The sequence below is a fragment of the Pantherophis guttatus genome, chromosome 2 (assembly GCF_059756535.1).
Source record: "Pantherophis guttatus breed Tessera chromosome 2, ASM5975653v1, whole genome shotgun sequence".
In the NCBI taxonomy this organism is placed as follows: Eukaryota; Metazoa; Chordata; class Lepidosauria; order Squamata; family Colubridae; genus Pantherophis; species Pantherophis guttatus.
The window spans coordinates 51,015,640-51,037,468 of NC_142064.1; the positions used below are offsets into that span (position 1 = coordinate 51,015,640).

Consider the following 21,829-nt stretch of genomic DNA (forward strand, 5'->3'; position numbering starts at 1 on the left):
CTCCTTAATGTTGTGGATATTTTATAATTTAATGTATATTTTAATTGAAAATTACTTTGTAGAAAAATGTAATTAAAGTTATGATGGCATTGCTTTAGTAAAATAATATATTATTATATCTTAATTACTAATTTGGTGCTCATATTTATATCATGTTAATTGCCAAGTTAGAGGAATATAAATGTAATTAATAATAAACATTGATGTTTTATAATGTAGATTTTTCTTATCTTTCTAGAAGTCTTTTGATGCACTGAATTGTGTAACTATGCTTAAGATGGTATGGATTTCTAAAGCAAGTGCTGTTCAGAGGAAGGGCAGGTAATAAAACTATAAAAATATTTTTTTAGGTTTGCATTAGAGATATTAGAGATATTTTTTAAGATACATCATAAAAAAAATCCATTTTCCAACCTAGCAAGAAACCCTCACAGATATATATAAAGTTAAAAGTGGAAAGAAAATGTTAATTTAGGAAAGAAATGTTAATGAATAATTTTTAATCTGTTTTGATATTTTAAAAAATGTTTTAATATAACTTAAATAATGTTTTACTTCTAAGGGCAGGACGTTGTCGACCTGGAATTTGTTTTAGACTTTTCAGTAGGTTAAGATTTCAAAATATGTTGGAATTTCAGACACCTGAACTTCTAAGAATGCCTCTACAAGTGAGTAATTTTTATTCTTTGTTAAGCCCTTGTAATAATGTGTTTGAGTTAAATTGTGGTTTATTTTAACTATGATTTGTTGAATCATCTATGGCGATTGGGCTCAAATTAGCCTACCAACTAGAGAGGCTTAGCACAAGTTGTGAAATTCAACAAATATCCCTGATTCACTTTTTATTAATCTTAATTTAGAAACGGTGATTAAAGAAATGTTAGTTACTTTTACTTTCTGATATTTTTATCAATTAAGTTCAAGAATTTGTTTCCATATCCAAAAAATAGCCCGTGGAGACAAGAGAATATGAAATGATGGTTTCTAGGTTAGATAGCTTATCAAAGTGTGTGTGTATGTATGTATGTATGTGTTTACAAGAGTAAGTGTGGCTTTCCCAACAAACTAAGCAAATTCTGGTTGACCCCTATGCACAACAAATATGCAACTATATTAAAAGCTGTTTTGCAAACATTGCATGAAAAACCTTGAAATCTTTTGAATATTAAAAATAACAGTATTTTTCAATTGTGCTAAATGTTAAATTATACTAAATGCTTAATGGGATAGTAGATTTTTATGAGGTATCCTGCATTTCAGCCTCACTGTCTCTTGAACAAGAGTTTACTTAACATGCAGTGTTGAATCTGGTAATAGTCACTGTTGTAGGTTTTCTTTTCATGCCTGCATATACAACATTGCTTGGAATATTCCTAAAGATTCAAGTATCACATTTTTTTTTGTACTGGAAAATATTTTGTCAACTGGAATATTATTTTTAAATGATTGAAATCTCACAGGTTCTCCACAATGAAATGCTTGAAATTTTGCCTGACAATATCTGACCTTATATGATTTCAGCATTTCAAAAAGTATCAAAAATTTAAGGTGCTCCAGGCAGCTACATTGCCAGTTTCTGCTTCACTGTGTCAAAAAAGCTAATATAACTCTTAGAGTTCCCTTTTTATATTACATCCTAAATATATGCAGTTGAATTATAATCTTAGGCATTGTTATTTGTAAAACCAATTGAGTTTGCTAGGCATTTTGGTGATGTTGCATTGTGTAAAGTCCATAGTCAATAAGTTCCAAAAAATTAATATTAGAATTTATATTATTTAATTATTTCTGAATGTCAGAAGAAAATTGTGACTTGTGCAATGGCTTAGAGTCACCTGCGAGATGAGCAGCAAAAGAAATTGTGTGTGTGTTTGTATGATAAATAAAATATTTATAAATGTTGAAGTGGAACTGGAAGATTGTAATCTAATGTTTTGGAAGATTTTTTTTCAACCAGACTAGTTTTCTTAGCACTTTATTTATTTATGTATATTTCATATTTCTGAAACTCTCATCTCCCTCAGAGAAGAGCTGAAGTTGTTACAATGAGTAAAATAAATTGAGAAAAATAAACACTATTCCAACGCTGACAACTAAGTGGACATATATAAGATTATACTATAAATGAAGTCATGATCTGAAAAAGATATCTTTACATTATAGGAGCTTTGTTTACATACAAAATTGCTAGCTCCCATCAATTGTCCAATTGCTGACTTCTTAATGAAAGCTCCAGAGCCACCTCCTGCTTTAATTGTGAGAAATGCTGTGCAGATACTAAAGGTGAGTAAACAGAATGAAAAAAACTGAATTTTTAACTAACTTGAATTTGAACTTTAATTATGGCCCAGAAAAGATTTAAGATTATGCATGTCTGTCTACAACATTGCTTATAATTTGTTTCAAAAGACCATAGATGCTATGGACACCTGGGAAGATTTAACAGAACTTGGCTATCATCTTGCTGACTTACCTGTAGAACCCCATCTTGGGAAAATGGTGCTGTGCGCTGTGGTTCTGAAGTGCCTGGATCCTATTCTGACAATTGCTTGCACACTTGCGTATCGGGATCCTTTTGTGCTACCCACACAGGCTTCTCAAAAACGTGCAGCCATGCTGTGTAGAAAACGATTTACTGCAGGAACATTTAGTGACCATATGGCTCTTCTTCGGGCTTTCCAGGTATTATATGTTTATTTACTAAAAGGACATTTAACAATTCATGTTTGATTATATGAAACAGATGAGCTATTTTAGCTAGATCAAATTGTTTTGAAAAGTTACCTTAGGAATAATATAATTAGGGCAGAGCTCTTGAAAATCTAATCTATGTTGTTGTTAGTTCCTGTCTCCTTTTCGCTGCTGCCAGCTAGCCTCTGCTTGCCATCTGCTATTTGTTTCCTTTTTTTTATTGTTGCCAGCTGGCAAAAGACAATAGTGTTATATTGGTTCTATGTGTATTCTCTGCTTTTTCTTCATCGCTTTCAAGACTTTCATCTTTAACCTGTGTTAAAAGTGGGATCCTCTGCAGCTTGCAGTTCTGGGTCCTGTAATATGGTTAAATCAATTGCTGAAACTTTTAAATTTTCCTTAAAACTTGATAAAAATATGCATCTTATTTTTATATTTTTTTAAATCCTGTATTAGTTGAAATAATAATAGAAAAACAATTGTAAAGATTATGCGGTGGGAAAGAACATCTCTTCTTGTGTATAAAAAGCATTGTTATAGAACTATCCTTTGGTTTATTTGCTGCATCTAATAACAGGTTAATGGGGGACTCAAGATTGTTTGATTTGAAAAGTGTTCAAGAGCAATGAAGAGTGAAGTGCTCTCTTCATTGCTGTGTGGGAAACTGCTTCTGTCAGTTTTATTTTCCAAATATACTCATTGGCTATAGGACCACTAGGGACTTTTGGTGAACTCTCCCTCTCAGCTGTTATGATTTTTCTGCCTTCAAGGAAACACAATTTTGGAAGACTTCTGCAACTCCTAATAAGTTGCCTCAGAGACAGTGCAATGGTTTTTGCCTTTTGGATTGTGGATTTATTAATTTGATCTTCTCCCCAAAGAGCCTGCAGAGGCGATATAGATATTGGTTGTCTATAATTGTAAGTTTGAGAGATGGGAAGAAATACATTAATTTTTGGTAATCTGGAAAGGGATACGGTTTGGAAAGGCCACTGAAGTTGTAGTCAGTCAGTCAGTCAGTCAATATCTATCTATCTATCTATCTATCTAAACTGTTGTTCTAAGCATTTTAAACCAACATATTTGACAGGCATGGCAGAAAGCACGAAGTGATGGCTGGGAAAGAGCTTTTTGTGAGAAGAACTTCCTTTCTCAGGCAACCATGGAAATTATCATAGGAATGAGAACACAGTTGCTTGGGCAGCTGAGAGCATCAGGTACAAATCTGTATATTCATAATAATGATAAATAATAACGAAAACCATCTCTTGGTTCTATATGTAGAAAGCCACAACTTTCCTTACTGCATTTAATTTGGTATATTTGAAAGAATAAGTTGCTGTAATTTATTCAAGCCACATTGCAGTATTCAGTATTGTGACACATAGTAAATACCACATATTACTCTAGTTTCCTAATACAAAAATAAAGGGACATCAGTTGTTATATGTAGTCCAATAGTCACATGGAAAATAATAAAAATATAGTTCTTTTAAAAAATCGGTATGTCAGAATTCAAGACAATTTATACAATAAAGTCAAATCATTATTGTATTTAGAATAGTATAAATTATTAATTGTTTTAATTTTGCCTATGATTCATTCTCCTAATTTCAGTTAGGTTTTCGGAGGGGGGAGGTGTTGCCTACTTAGTGGCTCATACTTCACAAAAATATTCATTTCCATGTTCAAAACTAGTTTCTTCTATTCAAGTTAAACATTTCTATTTTAATGTTATTTTAAATATTAAAATAGAGAAAAATGTTTGAGGGTTGGAATGAATTCCATTTTGTGTAATTTTCTGAACATCTGTTAGAAAAACTTTTAGATGTTGCTTTTTTCCCATTGTTTTAAGGAACAGTATTTCCAGTTTGTACTTTCTGAATTTACAGTAGTGGCCAAAATTGTGGAAACCTTTTGGGGAAAGTGTATTTTTGAGGTTTGACACTACTTTTTTTTAAGTAGTAACATAACATTATATATCAATGGAAAGAATTTAATCAATAATGTAATGCAACAAAGTTTGTTCAATTATCTGTATTCTATGAAAAGTTATAGCCAAATAACCAGAAAAAGGAAGCACAACTTGCTTAGGTTGATATCAAGTAGCTTTCCTTCATCTGATTGTAACCAATGAGCATGAGTGTTTAGAGAGCCAATCATGTGTCATCTTGTTTTGGCAATGAGCCAATCAGATCACAGTAGGATTCAGTTATTGATGACATGTATTGAAGCTGATCAAGTTGGTTGTGTTTTTTTGTGTTCTTTCATTTAGTGAACTTGTAAAACATAATAAAATTAAAGTAATGGTGCAAAGAGTTGTCTGGATGCCCAGAAAGCGATGTAAAATAGTATTATTAAGTGAACAAAAGTACAGTTATAAAGAAATTAGAAAAAAAATTGTTGGAAACTTAACCAGAGGTGGCATTTCTAAGTTTTTGAAGAAGTATAAGGAGACTCAGTCACTACAAAACCACAGTGGTAAAGGCAGGAAAAGGTGCACAACAGCAAGTCATGATAGAAGAATTAAGAGACTGTGCATATGTGACAGAAGAAAATCATCTGGGTGTATACAAGATAAAATGGTGCAATGCAATGTGAAGTTGAGTACAAGGACTGTTAGGTGCAGACTGCAGGAATTTGGCCTAAAATCTAGAATTCCATGAAAAAAGCCACTTTTATCTCTCAAACAAAGGTTGAAAAGCATTACATTCTTGATTAAATTATCTTTCCATTGATATATAATTTTACTCAAAAAAAAGTGGTGTTATTAGCCATCAAATACACTTTTCCCAAAAGGTTTCCACAATTTTGGCCACTATATAGCTAATTCATAAGTATCTCTAATTGGATTAGGAGTGCCATTGTATAACTGCTAATGGTGGAAAAATGTCTTATTTTATTTATTTATTTATTTGAATTTATATACTGCCCTTCTCCCGAAGGACTCAGGGCGGTGTACAGCCAGAATAAGAACACACAAATAGAAAATTTAATAACAATTTAAAATATATATTAAACAAGATGGCCCGTAACTAATTAAAAACCCATTTTTAAACCTCAAGAATTAAAAATTAAAAGTAAAAAAGAATTAGAAATAGGCCAGCCCGGCTTGTTGGAACAAAAGAGTCTTGAGGGCACGGCAGAAAGTGCGTAGGTCCGGGATCCTCCAAATCTCCGGGGGCAATTCGTTCCAGAGGGCAGGTGTCCCCACAGAGAAGGCTTTCCCCCTGGGGGTCGCCAGTTGACATTGCCTGACCGATGGCACCCGGAGGAGACCTTCTCTGTGGGAGCATACTGGCCGGTGGGAGGTTATTGGTAGCAGAAGGCGGTCTCGTAGGTATCCAGGTCCTAAGCCATGGAGCGCTCTAAAGATGTTAACCAACACCTTGAATCGCACCCGGAAGACCACCGGAAGCCAGTGCAGCTCACGCAGGATAGGTGTTACATGGGAGTGCCACGTCGCCCCCACAATCACCCGCGCAGCCGCATTCTGGACCAGTTGGAGCCTCCAGGTGCTCTTCAAGGGGAGCCCCATGTAGAGAGCGTTACAGTAGTCCAGGCGGGAAGTGACGAGGGCGTGAGTGACCGTGCGCAAGGAGTCCCGATCCAGAAAGGGACGCAACTGGAGAATCAGGCGAACCTGATAAAAGCCCCCCCTGGCCACAGCCGTCAGATGTTCTTCCAAGGACAGCCGTGCATCCAGGAGGACACCCAAGTTGCGGACCCTCTCCGTGGGGGCCAAAGACTCACCCCCAATAGTCAGCGATGGCGTCAGTTGACTATATCGGGACGCCGGGAGCCACAGCCACTCGGTCTTGGAGGGGTTGAGTCTGAGCCTGTTCCTCCCCATCCAGATCCACACAGCCTCCAGGCACCGGGACATCACGTCAAGGGCATCATTGGAGTGGTCCAGGATGGAGATGTACAGCTGAGTGTCATCAGCGTACTGATGGAACCTCACCCCAAAACCACGGATGATATCGCCCAGCGGCTTCACATAAATGTTGAACAGAAGGGGCAAGAGGACCGACCCTTGCGGTACCCCACAAACAAGGCGCCTCGAGGTCGACCTCTGCCCCTTGCCAACACAAACTGCGACTGGTCGGAGAGAAAGGAGGAGAACCACCGCAACCTGGTGCCCCCCACCCCCAGCCCCTCCAACCGGCACAGCATGATACCAAAGTCAATGGTATCAAAAGCCGCTGAGAAGTATAATAGGACCAGGACAGAGGATCAACCCCCATCCCGAGCCCTCCAGAGATCATCAACCAATGCGACCAATGCCGTTTCTGAGCTGTACCCGGTCCTGAAGCCCAACTGGAACAGATCTAGATAGACAGCTTCATCCAGGTGCTGGGAGAGCTGTCGCGACACCACACTCGCAACAACCTTCGCCACAAAGCGAAGGTTGGAGACTGGACGATAATTAGCTAAAACAGCCGGGTCCAGGGAAGGCTTCTTGAGGAGGGGCCTCACCACTGCCTCTTTCAAGGCAGAGGGGAAGAAACCCTCACTCAAAGAAGCGTTAACAATCCCCTGGAGCCAGCCTCTTGTAACTTCCCGGGAGGCCAGTACCAACCAGGAGGGACACGGGTCCAATAAACACGTGGCCGCGCTAAGCCTACCCAGGATCCTGTCCACATCCTCGGGAATCACTGGGTCAAACTCCTCCCAGATAACATTCTCAAGACCCCCCCTTCATCACCCCGCCTGCACTTATCCAGTCAGAGTCCAAGCCCTCCCAATCTGAGCGATTTTGTCGTGCAGATATTGCACAAAATCCTCAGCCCTACCCTGCAAGGGGTCTTCCTGTGCTCCCAGGTGAAGCAGGGAGCGGGTCACCCTAAACAGGGCGGCCGGGCGATTATCTGCCGACGCGATAAGAGCAGAAAAATAATTGGATTTTGCCGTTCTTATCGCCACTAGGTAGGTCTTAATATGAGACCTCACCAGTGTTCGGTCAGATTCGGAAAGGGTGGTCCTCCAACCGCTCTTCAGGCGTCTTTTTCGGCGCTTCATCTCCCTTAGCTCCTTGGAGAACCAGGGAGCTAAATGGGATCGGCGCCGGGTCAGAGGCTGCAAAAGCACGATGCGATCCAAAGCCCCAGCGGCTGCCCTATCCCAGGTGGCCACCAGATCTTCGGTCATGAGCCAGAGCCTCGGAGTGGCCCAAGCTTCATCCGGAACCTATCTGGGTCCATCAGGTGCCTGGGGAAGAACCACCTAATCGGTTCCGCCTCCCTGCGGCGGGATGTAGCGGTTTGAAGGTCCAGTCGAAGGAGAGAATGATCCGACCATGACAAGGGCTCAATGACTACATCCCCTATATCCAGGCCATTTAGCCACTGACCAGAGACAAAAATCAAGTCCAGAATGTGTCCTCCGTGTGAGTTGGGCCATGCACTAACTGGGTCAGGTCCATGGCTGTCATGGAAGCCATGAACTCCTGAGCCTCCTCTGACGTTTCACCGATGGACGGCAGGTTGAAATCCCCCATGACCATAAGCCTGGGAGTATCAACCGCCACCCTGGCTATTACGTTGAGCAATTTGGGCAGGGCCGCCGCCACGCAGCAGGGAACCAGGTACACAACTAGCAGGCCCATCTGCACCCCACGACCCCACTTCACAAGGAGGGACTCACATCTGGCTATCTGAGGAACAGTGGCCTCGGATCAAGACCTTCCTTAACAGAACCGCCACCCCCTCGCCCCTACCCTGGGCCCTCGGCTGATGGAATGTGCGGAAACCTGGTTGGCACATTTCAACAAGAGGCACCCCCCCTCCTGCCCCAACCAGGTCTCCGTAATACCCTCCAGGTCCGCTCCCCCCTCCTGTAACAGATCACAAACGAGGGGGGCTTTATTTACTACGGACCCGGCGTTGCATAACATTAGCGAAGGCCCAGGCCCTGAGGATCTGCGCAACCCAAAGAACAAGAAGAGCATTCGGGGCTGGAGCGCACCACCGCTCGAAGACGGTGGATGCGCCCTCCCCTAACATGATATGGCCCCCTGCTCCCACCATATCTGCCCCTCCCACCCATAGTACTGATGGAACTGCCCTCCTTGATACAAACTCTGCCCCCCACCTCGACCTCCAGCCCCACACCCCCGATGCCACAGCCCCCTTCCAGGGCTGGCTTCAACCTTGTATCTATAGGGACCCCCCCAGGTCCATTCATAAAACCCACTATCCCTCTCCCTGAACCCCTTAAAAATTTAACAAAGGACACAGCTAAAAAACCCCACAGCCTCCTCTTTGCCGCATGCCACCTCTCAGGGCTCCAAAGCCAGTCATCAAGATAGGCCCTCGATAGAGTGGAGGGCCAAGCCTGCGAGAGGGGGGAGTCTCGCAGTACAAGGAGCTCAATCACTGAATACATACAGTCATTAGGGATGAGAAATAGTCCGTGGTCGGGGGACCATCTCGGTGATGCAAGTCCACAGGGGAAGGTTCCAATCTCAGGCACAAGCAACCGGACTCCACTGCCCTCTCACAACAGTGGAGGGAGACACATGCCATTCGACACCCGAAGATTCATTGGCCCAACCAATGAATGGCTCCTCTCACGAAGGCCGACCAGCTGAAATAATCCTAAAGATTGATGGAAACCAGAAGGGCAACCATAAACCGACTCCCTCCGGACTTGTATCCCCAGATGCAGTTCCCCATACAGGTTAAGGAGAAGTCGAAAAGCCGATCCTCCGGCTCAGGAGCAGGATTCAGTCCAGGGGAAACCTTGCAGCGGCGGAATTAGGAGAGGGCACGGTGGAAACTAGTGAAAGTAGATATTGCTCAGCAGACCGGGATAGGCAGGGGTAGCAGTGACCATAATAAGGCCTAAACTCAGTCAAAAGAAAGAGGAAGAAAAGAGGTGGAAGAAAGGAGGGGGGAGGCACAGGCAGCAAAGCGCGCATAGTCATCTTCTGCTCCCCCCCCCCCGGCTGTCAGCACCTCAACTTGCATTTGCTCTAGTGCTGACATAAGAAGGAGAAGAGGGGGGCAGCTGGCAAGAAGATGCTTGACTTTTAACCTACTTATTTCCCTTGAAGATAATATCCCCTAGGAGATGAGAGGGAGGGGTGACATTCCTGGGAGCTTAAGTAGTAGATATGGGGAGAGTGATTTGGAAGAAGGCCAATGAGACGCAGAGATTTGGGGAATGGAAAGGGAGGGTTTGGGGTCAGGAAGTCAGAGTTGGCTACGCCACGATCGGGTCCAGATTGTCGTGCTTAATAAAATGAAAGATTTCTTCAAAGACTATCTGTTTGGAAATGCAATTTATTTTATTTGAGACGATATTGAAACCTGACACCGGCCACCCTCAGAACTTCCATCTGATAACAATGCACCCCAAACTCCGCCCCCTTCAGCTTGTCATGGAGGTCTCTGGGTCCACACGGGGGTCGGCTCTCCCCCATGGGCCAAACACCCTTCAAACGCCCAGGAAAAAGTCCAGATTGAAACTGCTGCCGAAGAATATCCCACGCCATCTCACTCAAGGGCCTTCAGGCAGCTGTCCTGCCTCCAACCGCCGTCCCAGCGTCCGTTGTTGCGGCCACCGCCACCACTAGCCCCCTCATTATTGTTCCCAGCCTCCCCTAGCTTCCACAGATATCTCCTGAGGCATCCAGGGGCATGAAAAGAACTCCGCGAGAGTGCTGCAATGACGCCATCATCATACGTCGCCACCGTCTCACCGGCTGCCAGTGGAAGCGGAACCAGCCACAGCCGCCCTTCAGGACGAGCCCATCATTTTGCGCCATCCCCCACAAACGCCGTCCTCCTCAAGAGCAAAAAGACTCTCAAAGTGATCAGTAAGAACTCCTTTACTCGGGCAGGGGCCATAGATGATCAGACTGGCCCCCTGGAAGCCCCCCAAGGTCAGAATATCACCCCAAAAGATCGCGGACTCAGTGAAGAAGCGCCATCTTGGGCATGCGCAGAAGAAAACGTCTTATGGAAACTTCAGAATTACATAAGTTTACATATCTGCCTAACCTCAATAGTCTGTATGATATTAAGATACAAAAAGATAAATACAAACTGGTCAAATAAGTGGAGAGCAAATCTTCTAAAATCTCTTTTCAGTAGAATTCATCTGTGCTAAATGTACAATTAACATATCTTAAAAACAAAGTGAGAGTTAAGAAACTATCTAGTCTGATAGATAAGTACAAGAAATAGAGTTGTTTTTTCAAAATAATTAACTAGTTATTTGTTTCTTTCTCAGGTTTTGTTAGAGCCAGAGGTGGTGGTGATATAAGAGATGTGAACACAAACTCAGAAAATTGGGCTGTAGTTAAAGGAGCCTTAGTAGCTGGAATGTATCCAAATATCGTTCATGTTGACAGAGAGAATGTAGTTTTGACTGGACCGAAGGAGAAAAAAGTCCGTTTTCATCCTGCATCTGTTCTTAGCCAGCCCCAGTATAAAAAGGTAAGAAAAAAATATTAGGGTTGCAATCCTGGCCCATGGGAAGAAAGAACTGGAGATAGCCTTCAAAGCAGTTACTGAGGTCCAAACTAAGTGTGTCCTTAGTTTAACACTTGGCTCATTCTAGTACACTTTGTGATGCATCTTTTTCAAGTGCTTTGCCTTGCTATTCAGGTTTAAGGGAGAAAGTCCCAGATCCATGGGCAACTCACTCCCCTAAATGTTTGGGATACCTTTTCCCATGAGGATTTCTCGCATAATTTAACAGGCTTTAAAACATTTAACTAAATATGAAAAGTGAAAACTAGTTTGCTGATTGAACAGCTTGGAGGAGATTAAAGAGTTCAACTATTGATTAATTTCTGTTTAGAAAACAAGTGAAAAGATAGTCTTTTTAAAATTGAGTGTGACTCTTGGTGATTTCAGAGACACATTCATGATTTTTCTTAGCAGCAGTACATAAATTGTTTACCACTATTTTCTTCTGGGTCGTTTTTTCACCTTTCCCATCCAGTCTAGAGCTCTTGTTTTTCTTAAGTTTCCCACCCAAGAATTAAACAGGTCAGAATCTGCTTAGCCAATGGAAGATTAAATAAAGACATATATCAAGTTACGAATTTCATGAATAAACTGTGTGTATATAATCTTTTATACTTGGTGAATATATTGAAATAGTGTTGTGTTTCTCTACACATATGCACACATTTAACATTTTTATGAACCATAGATTAGTTACATTTGACATTTAACAGCATTTTTTGTTGTAAGGTATTCAGTTCTAGAATAGGAATAGATTGTTTGGCTTTCAGCAAACTAAAACTGACTTACATGAAATATCCTGCCTAAATTTTTTAACAAAACTCTACAGCTGTTTAGATTGATTTTTTGAGAACAATAAGTGATCCCAGTTCTTTTCTTGTTAATTTATGCAACATAGTTTAAAGTGAATATTTTTGAATTGCCTCTTTTATTATGCTGAAACAAACCACTTTGTTGAACTGCTAACAGATACCTCCTGCAAATGGCCAAGTAGCTGCTATTCAGGCACTTCCCACTGACTGGCTTATATATGATGAAATGACAAGAGCCCACCGAATAGCTAATATCAGGTGCTGCTCAGTTGTGACTCCAGTCACAGTGGCCCTCTTCTGTGGATCAGCTAGGTTGCCAAGTAATGCTTTACAGGAGCCTTCTTCCTTCCGAGGTAGGGTGTTTGTATTCCTTTAATTTATATTTTAAAAAATCCTTGAAAATTAATGTTTAAACTACTGGATCAAAATGTAAACCTAGATAAGAGGTTGTTTTTGTTGTATGTGTTATACAGTGTAAATCTAAACATGATTTTTAATTGGTTGGGTGAAAGAAAAATGGATGGTCAGCAATTGATGATGGGGGTGGGTTGGGAAGATGGTGTGGGAGTCAGTGGGGTAGAAAACAGGCCCAAGCCCTGCGGAGACCAGTTGGAGCTAGATCGGGGGTGGGGGTGAGAAATAAGCTGGAAGTTGCTATTTATTTATTTATTTATTTATTTATTTTTTTAATTAGATTTATATGCCGCCCTTCTCCGGAGACTCAGGGTGGCTTACAGTGCGTTAAGCAATAGCCTTCATCCTTTGGTATATTTATACAAAGTCAGCTTATTGCCCCCACAAACTGGGTCCTCATTTAACCTACCTTAGAAAGGATGGAAGGCTGAGTCAACCTTGAGCCTTGGAGAGATTCGAACCAGCAGTAAATTGCAGGCAGCTGTGTTAATAACAGGGTGCTTTAAACCACTGTAGTACCAAGGCTTTTGTCGCATTTCTATGCCGCCCAACTCCCAAGGGATGCTATAGTATCCCTGCAGTTAGTCATAGGGACGAATCAGCCTGAATATTGTGAATGTGACTGTGGGGGCGCTGCAGCAGCTGTAACTTAGAAACTGAATTGTAAGTAGCTTGGAGGGGGAGAGGTATTATAATTTCAAATTATTGCTAAGCACCTGGACATAAATAGAGGGCTATTGTAGTGTGAGCTATATTGTATTATTGATTAGGAAATAATTCCAAAATAAAATCAAGATATATAATTATTAGACACATTGAATAGTTTTTCACATATTAGGTCTAATTCATGGCAAGTTGAGTTTATTGTGATTGTAAAATTTGGTCTCCATACATGATCACAATATAAACAATCATAATTTTATATTTATTTATTTGTCTGCAAATGTATACATATACAGTCCTTTCATTTCTAATTATAAAAATTAAACATGATTACAAGTACCATGTTTCCTTGAAAATAAGACTGGGTATTTTCTGTTGACCCCCGAAAAACTGGCTATGGCTTCTTTTAATTTAAATATTATTTTAAAATGACTAATACATAGGATCTTTGTTTTCTAATATAGTTGATGGTGTCCCTAACGATAGCAGTGATAGTGAAATGGAGGATCGAACAACTGCAAACTTGGCTGCTTTAAAATTAGATGAGTGGCTCAATTTCAAATTAGATCCAGAGGTAACTGATTACTAAAAAAACCCACTTAATACAGTTTTTCCCCCCAAGAGAAATGTGTGCTTAAAGGCTTTGAAGCTGAGGATTCCAAATGTAGATCCGTAAAAGAAAGAAAAAATTCTGTACTACTATGTTTTAGTAAATTCATGGAACTTTTGTAGCATCTTGCATTTATCTGTGTAACTATATGGAATTTAGTTGCTGAAAAAAAGGAAGTAATGTAATTCTGGAAATAAAGAGTTGAAAAATTTGAGAAGATATTAAAGGTTTGAAGATTTATTTTTTAAAAAAGGATGATGTAGAGAACTTATATATTTTTCCAGCACAAATATGAACTCCATAAAATTGGTTATTAATAATTTCAAATAATTCTTAATGAACATGACATTTTATTGCCACACCATGTGGCAATGGCCATTGGCATACAAAGCTTTAAGAGAGTAGATTAAATCTTCAAAGAGATTGTCAATGAAAAGCTGCTTGCTCTGACCGCTAAGTAGAATTCTTGCCCTTTGTCAGTATGCTGCTGAGTACCAATTCATATTAGACTATAAAAATTCAATATTGATGTTGTTAATATAAGGTTTCTTTTCTTTCTCTTGTTCTGCACAAAAATTAAAATTAAAATTCAGACCACTTACAGTTATATTCTAGCTATCCATTTAAGGTAATGAAAGTCCAATTTGCTTTTAGATCTTTTGTATTGTCCCTATATTTCAGGATGTAAATGATGGGCTGTAGATTTGCAAATGTTCATGTTCACATATGTTAAAAAAGGAAACACAGAAAAATATCTATTTCATGGGATAAGTATGGAATGCAAAAATATAGTATGTTTATGACTCATATCATAGATCTTGTATTTGTCATTCAGTTCAGTTAATAGTATTGGAGATGTAGAAAGTTCATTTTATAGAGTTTGCATCTGAATTGTCAAGTTTCAAAAAAGCCTCAAAGGTATGGGTGCTAAAATAAAACTTTTTTTTAAAAAAAACAGGCTGCTACCCTCCTCTTGCAGTTAAGACAAAAATGGCATAGTTTATTTCTGCGACGTATGAGAGCTCCTTCAAAGCCATGGTCTCAAGTTGATGAAGCAACAATACGAGCAATCATTGCGGTTTTGAGCACTGAAGAACAATCTGCAGGTCTGCAGCAGCCTTCAGGAATTGGACAAAGACCAAGACCTATGTCATCTGAAGAACTTCCCTTAGCATCTTCTTGGAGATCAAACACCAGTCGAAAAAGCTCAGGAGAATCAGAATTTGCAGATGATGCTTTTAATACAGAAAGGTTAATACCTCAAATTATACACATGGGGAAACCCATTTTTTTAGAGCTCCAATAACAAATGGGAAAATAGTTTTTAGTTTTTCCTTTTAGAAGTGACAGGACTGCTGAAACAATTTGCTGTTCAGCTAGGTGGGTCACCTCATACTATGTGTTTGTGTTTCTTTCAGGAAGATGTTTCTTGGGGCTACATAACCTATATTATTTGTAAAAGGTGAATTAGGCTGCTGTTTACTCTTCTGAAACAAAATGCATAATCCTGCAGTTGAATGAGATGGATGGATGGACATTTCACTATTACCTAAATCTGTTTCTTTTATTGCTTTGTTTTCTTTAATTAAAATATTGACAACCTGCTAAAGTGTATAGTTTTCTTAGGACCATATCAAATAATTATTTTCCTAACAGTTTAAAAACATGCTATATTATATGGGAAGATTCTGCTAGTTCTCTGTTTGTGGAAAGTCAATATGTAAATAGATATGTTTGCATACAAGTATATACAACTATCTGTAAAAGATCTTTCATTATATATATTTTCCTGTGAGTCCTGCTAAAATCCGAATGTGTCATTTGTGTTAAAACAGGCACCTTCTCAACATAAATATAAAGGTAGTTTGGTATCATTGGAACATTATATGAGTCCTTCGGGAGTAGGGCGGTATATAAATCTAATAAATGATGAATGATTATATTCAAGCCATAGAATTTAAAACATTTTGAAAATAGTTTCTACCTAATAGTTTTGATTAGAAAAGATATATATACATATACATACACATACATACACATATATTTACAAAACATAAGCTTTAACAAAAAGCCATATACCACATAAACTCTTCAAGTTCAAAATCAAATACATAGGAAATAAAGGAATGTTTTATGAAAGATGTGAGTATAACATTGAACTTGGTTACAACATCTCTCAAAACTGTTCTCCAGTTGTTTCTGCTAAAAATCCTAGGGTACATTTGACAGTGATTGAGCTTCAGGTCCTCTCAAGTTTTGTAGGACTGATGCAAATGTGCCTTCTCTGTCATTGCCCCAAATGGCAACCCCCAAAGATACGTCTGATGCCCACTCTCATGGGATTCTAGAAGACCCTTAAGAGCTCTGTTACCTGGGAGTAGCCTATTTGGGGAGCGTCTGCCATGTTTTTGTTGTTTTTAGTCCCTGCTTCCATGTCTTGTTTCATGCTTTTAATCTTCAATTGTGTATTTGGATATTGTAAAATGCCCAAAATCTTTTTTGGAGTAGGCAGTCATAATGATGACAATATTGATAATACTTGAAATGTACTTAGTTTTTCTTTTTCTCTTTCAGAAATACTCCCAAAGCAACTTTAAGCTATGATATAAACAAAGAGCAAAACAATACAATATTAAGGTAATGTTTCTCTTATAACAGTTCTTTTAAATCTTACATTTACCGTAGTATTAGTATTGTTATTTTTCCAGGAAATTAAGTTAACTTTGCAGGAAGTCGAAGGATACCTTTAGGATATCTCAGACTATGGGCTCTAATGATATTAGGTAACAGTAAGTATTACATCTATTTCTTCCCATTCCCAAATCTTAAACCTAGCTTCATAAGGACAGATCCCAGAAGTACTTTGGAAACAGTTAAGTATTTCTATGCTTCTGAGCTATTTACCCAACACCAGGTATGGTTACGCCACATAATTTTTGCTATATTACAATGAGAAGATTGTCTTGTATAATTGCATATAAAATGTACTTAGTTTGAAAGACCTGAAAATAAGAGGAATCCTGCAGGAATCCCTTTAAAACAACATTAAAGCTGCAGTATCTGGTTAGAACCACAGTTTATTTTTACTAAACGTTGCATTCTGCTTTTTATTTACAGAGTCTTAATGAAATCTACATCTCCAGCATTTCACCAACCATTGAAATACAAAGAAAGGGGTGTTGTGCATTCCAAACGAAGCACAGATGACAGGGCAGACCAAACATCTGTGAAATCCACAGATAGTATCAGTTATCCCAGTCCCTGTGCCAGTCCTTCTCCTCCATCATCTGGGAAGGTATATAGTACTTTGAAATCCTAATAAAAAATAATGCAAACTGAAGAACATTGTCTAAAGTCAAACACCAAACTGAAATAAGTCTACTGCAATGATTAAAATTTTGTGAACCCTTTTAAATTTTCAATATTTCTGCATATGTACATCTTAATACATATTGTAATGTACATTACATACTTATTCTAATGTCTATACAAGTCCTAAAATAGTATAAAGAGAACCCAGTAACAAATGAGTAAAAGACATACAGTATATGTTCATTTATTTATTGGGGGAAATGATCTAAACCTACATATTTCTATGTAGCAAATGTAAACCTTTGCTTTTTCAGTAATGTGCACCACTTGGGCAAGCAATCACTGCAATTAAATGTTTTCTAAACTATTGATCAGTCCTGCAGAACTCAAAGGAATTTTAGCTCATTGTTTTGAAATGTTTCAACTCAAGGATGTAATTTTTCTCAATGAATGGATGAACAAGTTTGATGTTTTTGATTCATTTGTTTCACTGGGTTTTCTTTATCTAGTTTTAGATCATTTTATGCAGAAATATTAAAAATCAAAAATGATTCACAAACATTTAAGCACTACTGTGTGTTATTGTGAATATACTATGGTTTTCAATATTTTATGTTAACATTCCAGCAGGTACTTTATCAAGAAACCTGAGTCATAACTTCAAAAATATACATTTTCCCCTAAAAACATTTACAAGTTTATAAATCATTCTGTTATTTATTTATTTATTTATTTATTTATTATTTTATTTTATTGCAATTTATATGCCGCCCTTCTCCCAAGGGACTCAGGGTGGCTTGCAAGATAAAAAAATCAACAATATGAATTAAATATAAGTTAAAATCCAATTAAAATTATTTAAAATTATTACAATGTAAAAACCCCCTCAACGGGTCAGTCCATTTGATGAAAAAGCCAGGTCTTCAATTCGCGGCAGAAGGAGAGGAGATTGGGGGCTGTCCTAAGCTTGGTGGGCAAACCGTTCCAGAGGGTCGGCGCTCTCACAGAGAACGCTCTCCCCCTGGGGGCCGCCAGCTGACATTGTCTGACTGACGGCACCCTGAGGAGGCCCGTTCTGTGAGAGCGCACAGGACGATGGGAGAATGGCAGAAGATGGTCCTGCAAGTACCCCTGGCCTAAGCCATGTAGGGCTTTATAGGTGAGCACCAGCACCTTGAAACGAACCCAGAGGACCACCGGCAGCCAGTGCAGCTCGCGCAGGAGAGATGTTACACGGGAATAACGAGAGGCTCCCATAACAACCCGCGCGGCAGCATTCTGGACTAGCTGAAGCCTCCAGGTGCATCCCAAGGGCAGCCCCATGTAGAGGGTGTTACAGTAATCCAACCGAGAAGTAATGGGCATGAGTGACCGTGGCGAGGGCATCCCGGTCTAGGAAAGGGCGCAACTGGCGCACCAGGCGTACCTGTGCGAAAGCCCCCCTGGTTACGGCTGTCACGTGATCTTCTAAAGACAGCCGTGAATCCAGGAGGACACCCAGATTGCGAACCCTTTCAGAGGGATTATATTTTACTATTATAATAATAGTGGTAACAAGGCAGCAGTGAAGAAAGGCTTCAACACTGGTTTTTTATATATGGGAAACTCACAGAACTGTTAGCCTACTTCTGAGCAGGTTTGAGCTGAAATTTGTGTTCTGAAGTACTCCAAGGCTCTAGTTAGACTGTACCACTTTGCCATTTTTTGCTTGAGTGACCAAAAAAAAAAAGGAATGACTGGAAGAAAGCAGTGGGAGTGAAGAGGAATTATTCCATCAGCATCAAGAGATGGGGCGTTGCTTTTAGTACAGTTTTGGAGAAGACAGATAATCCTGGTCACATCAAAGCATGACTAGAACTATACCTACGAGCTTTTCCCCCTATTTATTCAGGTGCTACCCTACAGCTTTGTTTGTTGATCTAGCATGAAGAAAATTGTGTTTGCCAAGGTGGGCGGCAGCTACCATCTTCAGTTGCTGGGAAAGCAACAAATTCCAGGGAGACATTAGCTCAAGAGTTTTTCAAACATGTCAACTTTAAGCATGTTGGCTGTGGAATTTGGGGATGGTGATGGTTTGAAGTCCACACATCTTGTCAAGTTTGAAAAACATGGAGTTAACTGAAAGAACAGTAGTGTGTAGGCAATTTGGTTGGAGGAGGTTGGAACAGTAGTGTGGAGGCAATTTGGTTGGAGGAGTAAAAAAAAAAAAGGATTGAAACAGCTGTGCAAGCAGAAAGGCTACAGTATGCTTGGGAAGTGCAGTCAACTAGGGACTCACTGGACTCGCCTTGTATCCTACCTAGACCATTTCCATATTGCACTGATGGAATATGAACATCTTGTTATAAAGCATGAGAAATGTGAGTGCTGACAATATTTTCTGATGATTAATATTATTTTTTAATAATAATTAAGGCAGTAATCCATGAAGGGGAATAATTAATATATGATATTAAATATAAATATATTTATAATATAAATATAAAATAATATATTAAATAAAAATAATATTTTAAAATTATTTTATGCAAAATACCTAGCCTCTTTTTAACCACCATTAACTGCACCCTCCTACTAAAGCTTTAATATAGGTATAAAACATTCAAGAAAACCAACGTGTTAGCAACTATTAGGCTAAAATGAAATGCTTAGTGAAGTGGAATAGTGACTTAATTGTATAATCCATTCCACATTTCTGGCTATTGTGATTTTTGCATTTTCCCAAGAGGCAAAATATTAATTTGCTCGGGAATCAAGAACAGTCTTTCATCTCATTTAGTTATGAAACTTTGGCTATAGTTTGACTGTAAAATGTTTAAAACTAATAAGATCAAATAAAACCTATTTCCAGATCTACATACTATTTTTGGAAGTTAATGACAAGCCATAGCAGAAGGACCAAAGTTTATTGATTCTATACTACAATTATACTGAAGTTCCAAAGTCACCAGTTAAACGTCAGTGTGATTGTTATATTTGATTTTGTACTTAATTTGGAGCATATAGCAATCATACAGGGTTCTCATTCTTTTGCTGAGTTCTTAGGGTTGCTGAGTTCTTAGGGTTTTTACAAACCGTAATCATATATCCCAAGCACTATAAAATAAAATTTTTTTTTGCAGGGTTCCAAATCTCCTTCTCCAAGGCCAAATATGCCAGTTCGGTACTTTATTATGAAAAGCAGCAATTTAAGGAATCTTGAAATTTCACAACAGAAGGGAATTTGGTCTACAACTCCAAGTAATGAGAGGAAACTGAATCGTGCTTTTTGGGAAAGTAGTGTTGTTTACTTAGTATTTTCTGTTCAGGGATCAGGACATTTTCAGGTAAGAACTTCCCAAACTGACAAATTGACTTGACAGTTCACTGCATATTATTTACATGTTGATAATTTCAGAAAAATGTGCTTTTGTGATATACAGATAGTTCTCACTTAAAGACAGTAATTGAAACAAGAATTTTCATCTCTAAGCAACATAATAGTAAAGTGCAATGTCATATGACTGTGCCATTTAGCAACAGAAATTCTGGCAGTCCGGGTTGCTGTCATTAAGTCAATCACCATGGATCAGTAAAAGCAAGGATGTCATGTAGTTGCTGTTTGCCAACTTCTGCTGGCTTCCACATTGAAGTTGCTTGCAGGGAGTCAGCAAAGAAAATTGCAGATGGCAATTGTGTGACCGTGGGATGCTTTGATGACCATAAAAATAAAGAATGGTTGCAACTACCACTTGTTCAGTGCCTTAAGTTTGAATGGTCCTTGAACGAATGGTTATTAAACAAGGACCACCTGTACTCCCTGCAGATGCAAAGTAACATTGTGGATTTTATATCATGTGCAGTAAGATTTTCATATAAAAGCTGATTCAGACAAGATTTCCCTTCACACACACACACACACATTTTTGTGAACATTCTCATTTCATTTTTATGAATTTTTTGAATTAAATAATCTTAGAATTATTTATAGAAGTCTACAATTCTATAAATATAATTCTATAGAATTATAGAATAGAATTAAACAGAATTTTAATAGAATTAAAATATTTTTCATCACTAGTTATAGCATTGAGGTAAATATGAGTGTTGTGATTTTATCACAACTTCATTTTATAGGAATAAGCCTATTTTGAGGGGAGGACGCTGCTTTTCTAAATAAATCTCACAAATAAGGATGAAGGCTGAGAACTAATACATGATTTGGTTAAATAGTGTGTAATGTCAAGGCAAAGCAATCCTAGAATATTGCCTGGATTTGGCTGCTAAACCTCCACTCCAGTGGCTTCCAACAAGCAAAGTAAATGAGGGAAGCCAGATTTGCTTAATGAATACAGTGATTCGTTTAATGACCACAGCAAAAAAGGCTGCAAAATCATGCACAACTTTACTGCATTGCCTAGTGACAGAGGTTCCAGGCCTAATTGTGATTATAAATCAAGGATTACCTATAATTTAGAAGAGATTGTTTTAACATAGAACTGAAAATTAATGCCTAAATTTTACTTAGATTTTTAATCTCACTAAAATTTCCACAGGGTTTTGCTCGAATGTCTTCTGAGATAGGCCGTGAGAAAAGTCAGGACTGGGGCTCTACTGGTTTAGGGGGAGTGTTCAAGGTGGAATGGATCCGGAAGGAAAGTCTTCCTTTTCAATTTGCTCATCATCTGCTTAATCCTTGGAACGACAATAAGAAAGTACAGATAAGCCGAGATGGCCAGGTACACTAATTTTTACACAAAAAAATAAGTTTTTCTTGCTTCTTTTAGTCTTTATTGTCAACAATGTTTTGATACAGGTAGTTTTTTTAAAGCAATAAATGGGAGTCTTTTGCACTTCTGAAAATATTT

General features: G+C 38.9%; 1 protein-coding gene across 1 annotated transcript in view; it reads left to right on the forward strand.

The window, feature by feature from the left end:
• YTHDC2 (YTH N6-methyladenosine RNA binding protein C2) overlaps positions 1–21,829 on the forward strand; it is a 47,916-nt gene that overhangs the window by 20,225 nt on the left and 5,862 nt on the right. Inside the window, exons 17-29 of the mRNA XM_034432774.3 lie at positions 239–321; positions 563–668; positions 2,164–2,283; positions 2,410–2,682; positions 3,782–3,908; positions 10,930–11,135; positions 12,141–12,336; positions 13,525–13,634; positions 14,629–14,921; positions 16,245–16,307; positions 16,788–16,965; positions 20,105–20,308; positions 21,518–21,700. Of these exons, the coding sequence (XP_034288665.1) occupies positions 239–321; positions 563–668; positions 2,164–2,283; positions 2,410–2,682; positions 3,782–3,908; positions 10,930–11,135; positions 12,141–12,336; positions 13,525–13,634; positions 14,629–14,921; positions 16,245–16,307; positions 16,788–16,965; positions 20,105–20,308; positions 21,518–21,700 (2,142 nt within the window). The remainder of the gene's footprint in view (positions 1–238; positions 322–562; positions 669–2,163; positions 2,284–2,409; positions 2,683–3,781; positions 3,909–10,929; positions 11,136–12,140; positions 12,337–13,524; positions 13,635–14,628; positions 14,922–16,244; positions 16,308–16,787; positions 16,966–20,104; positions 20,309–21,517; positions 21,701–21,829) is intronic.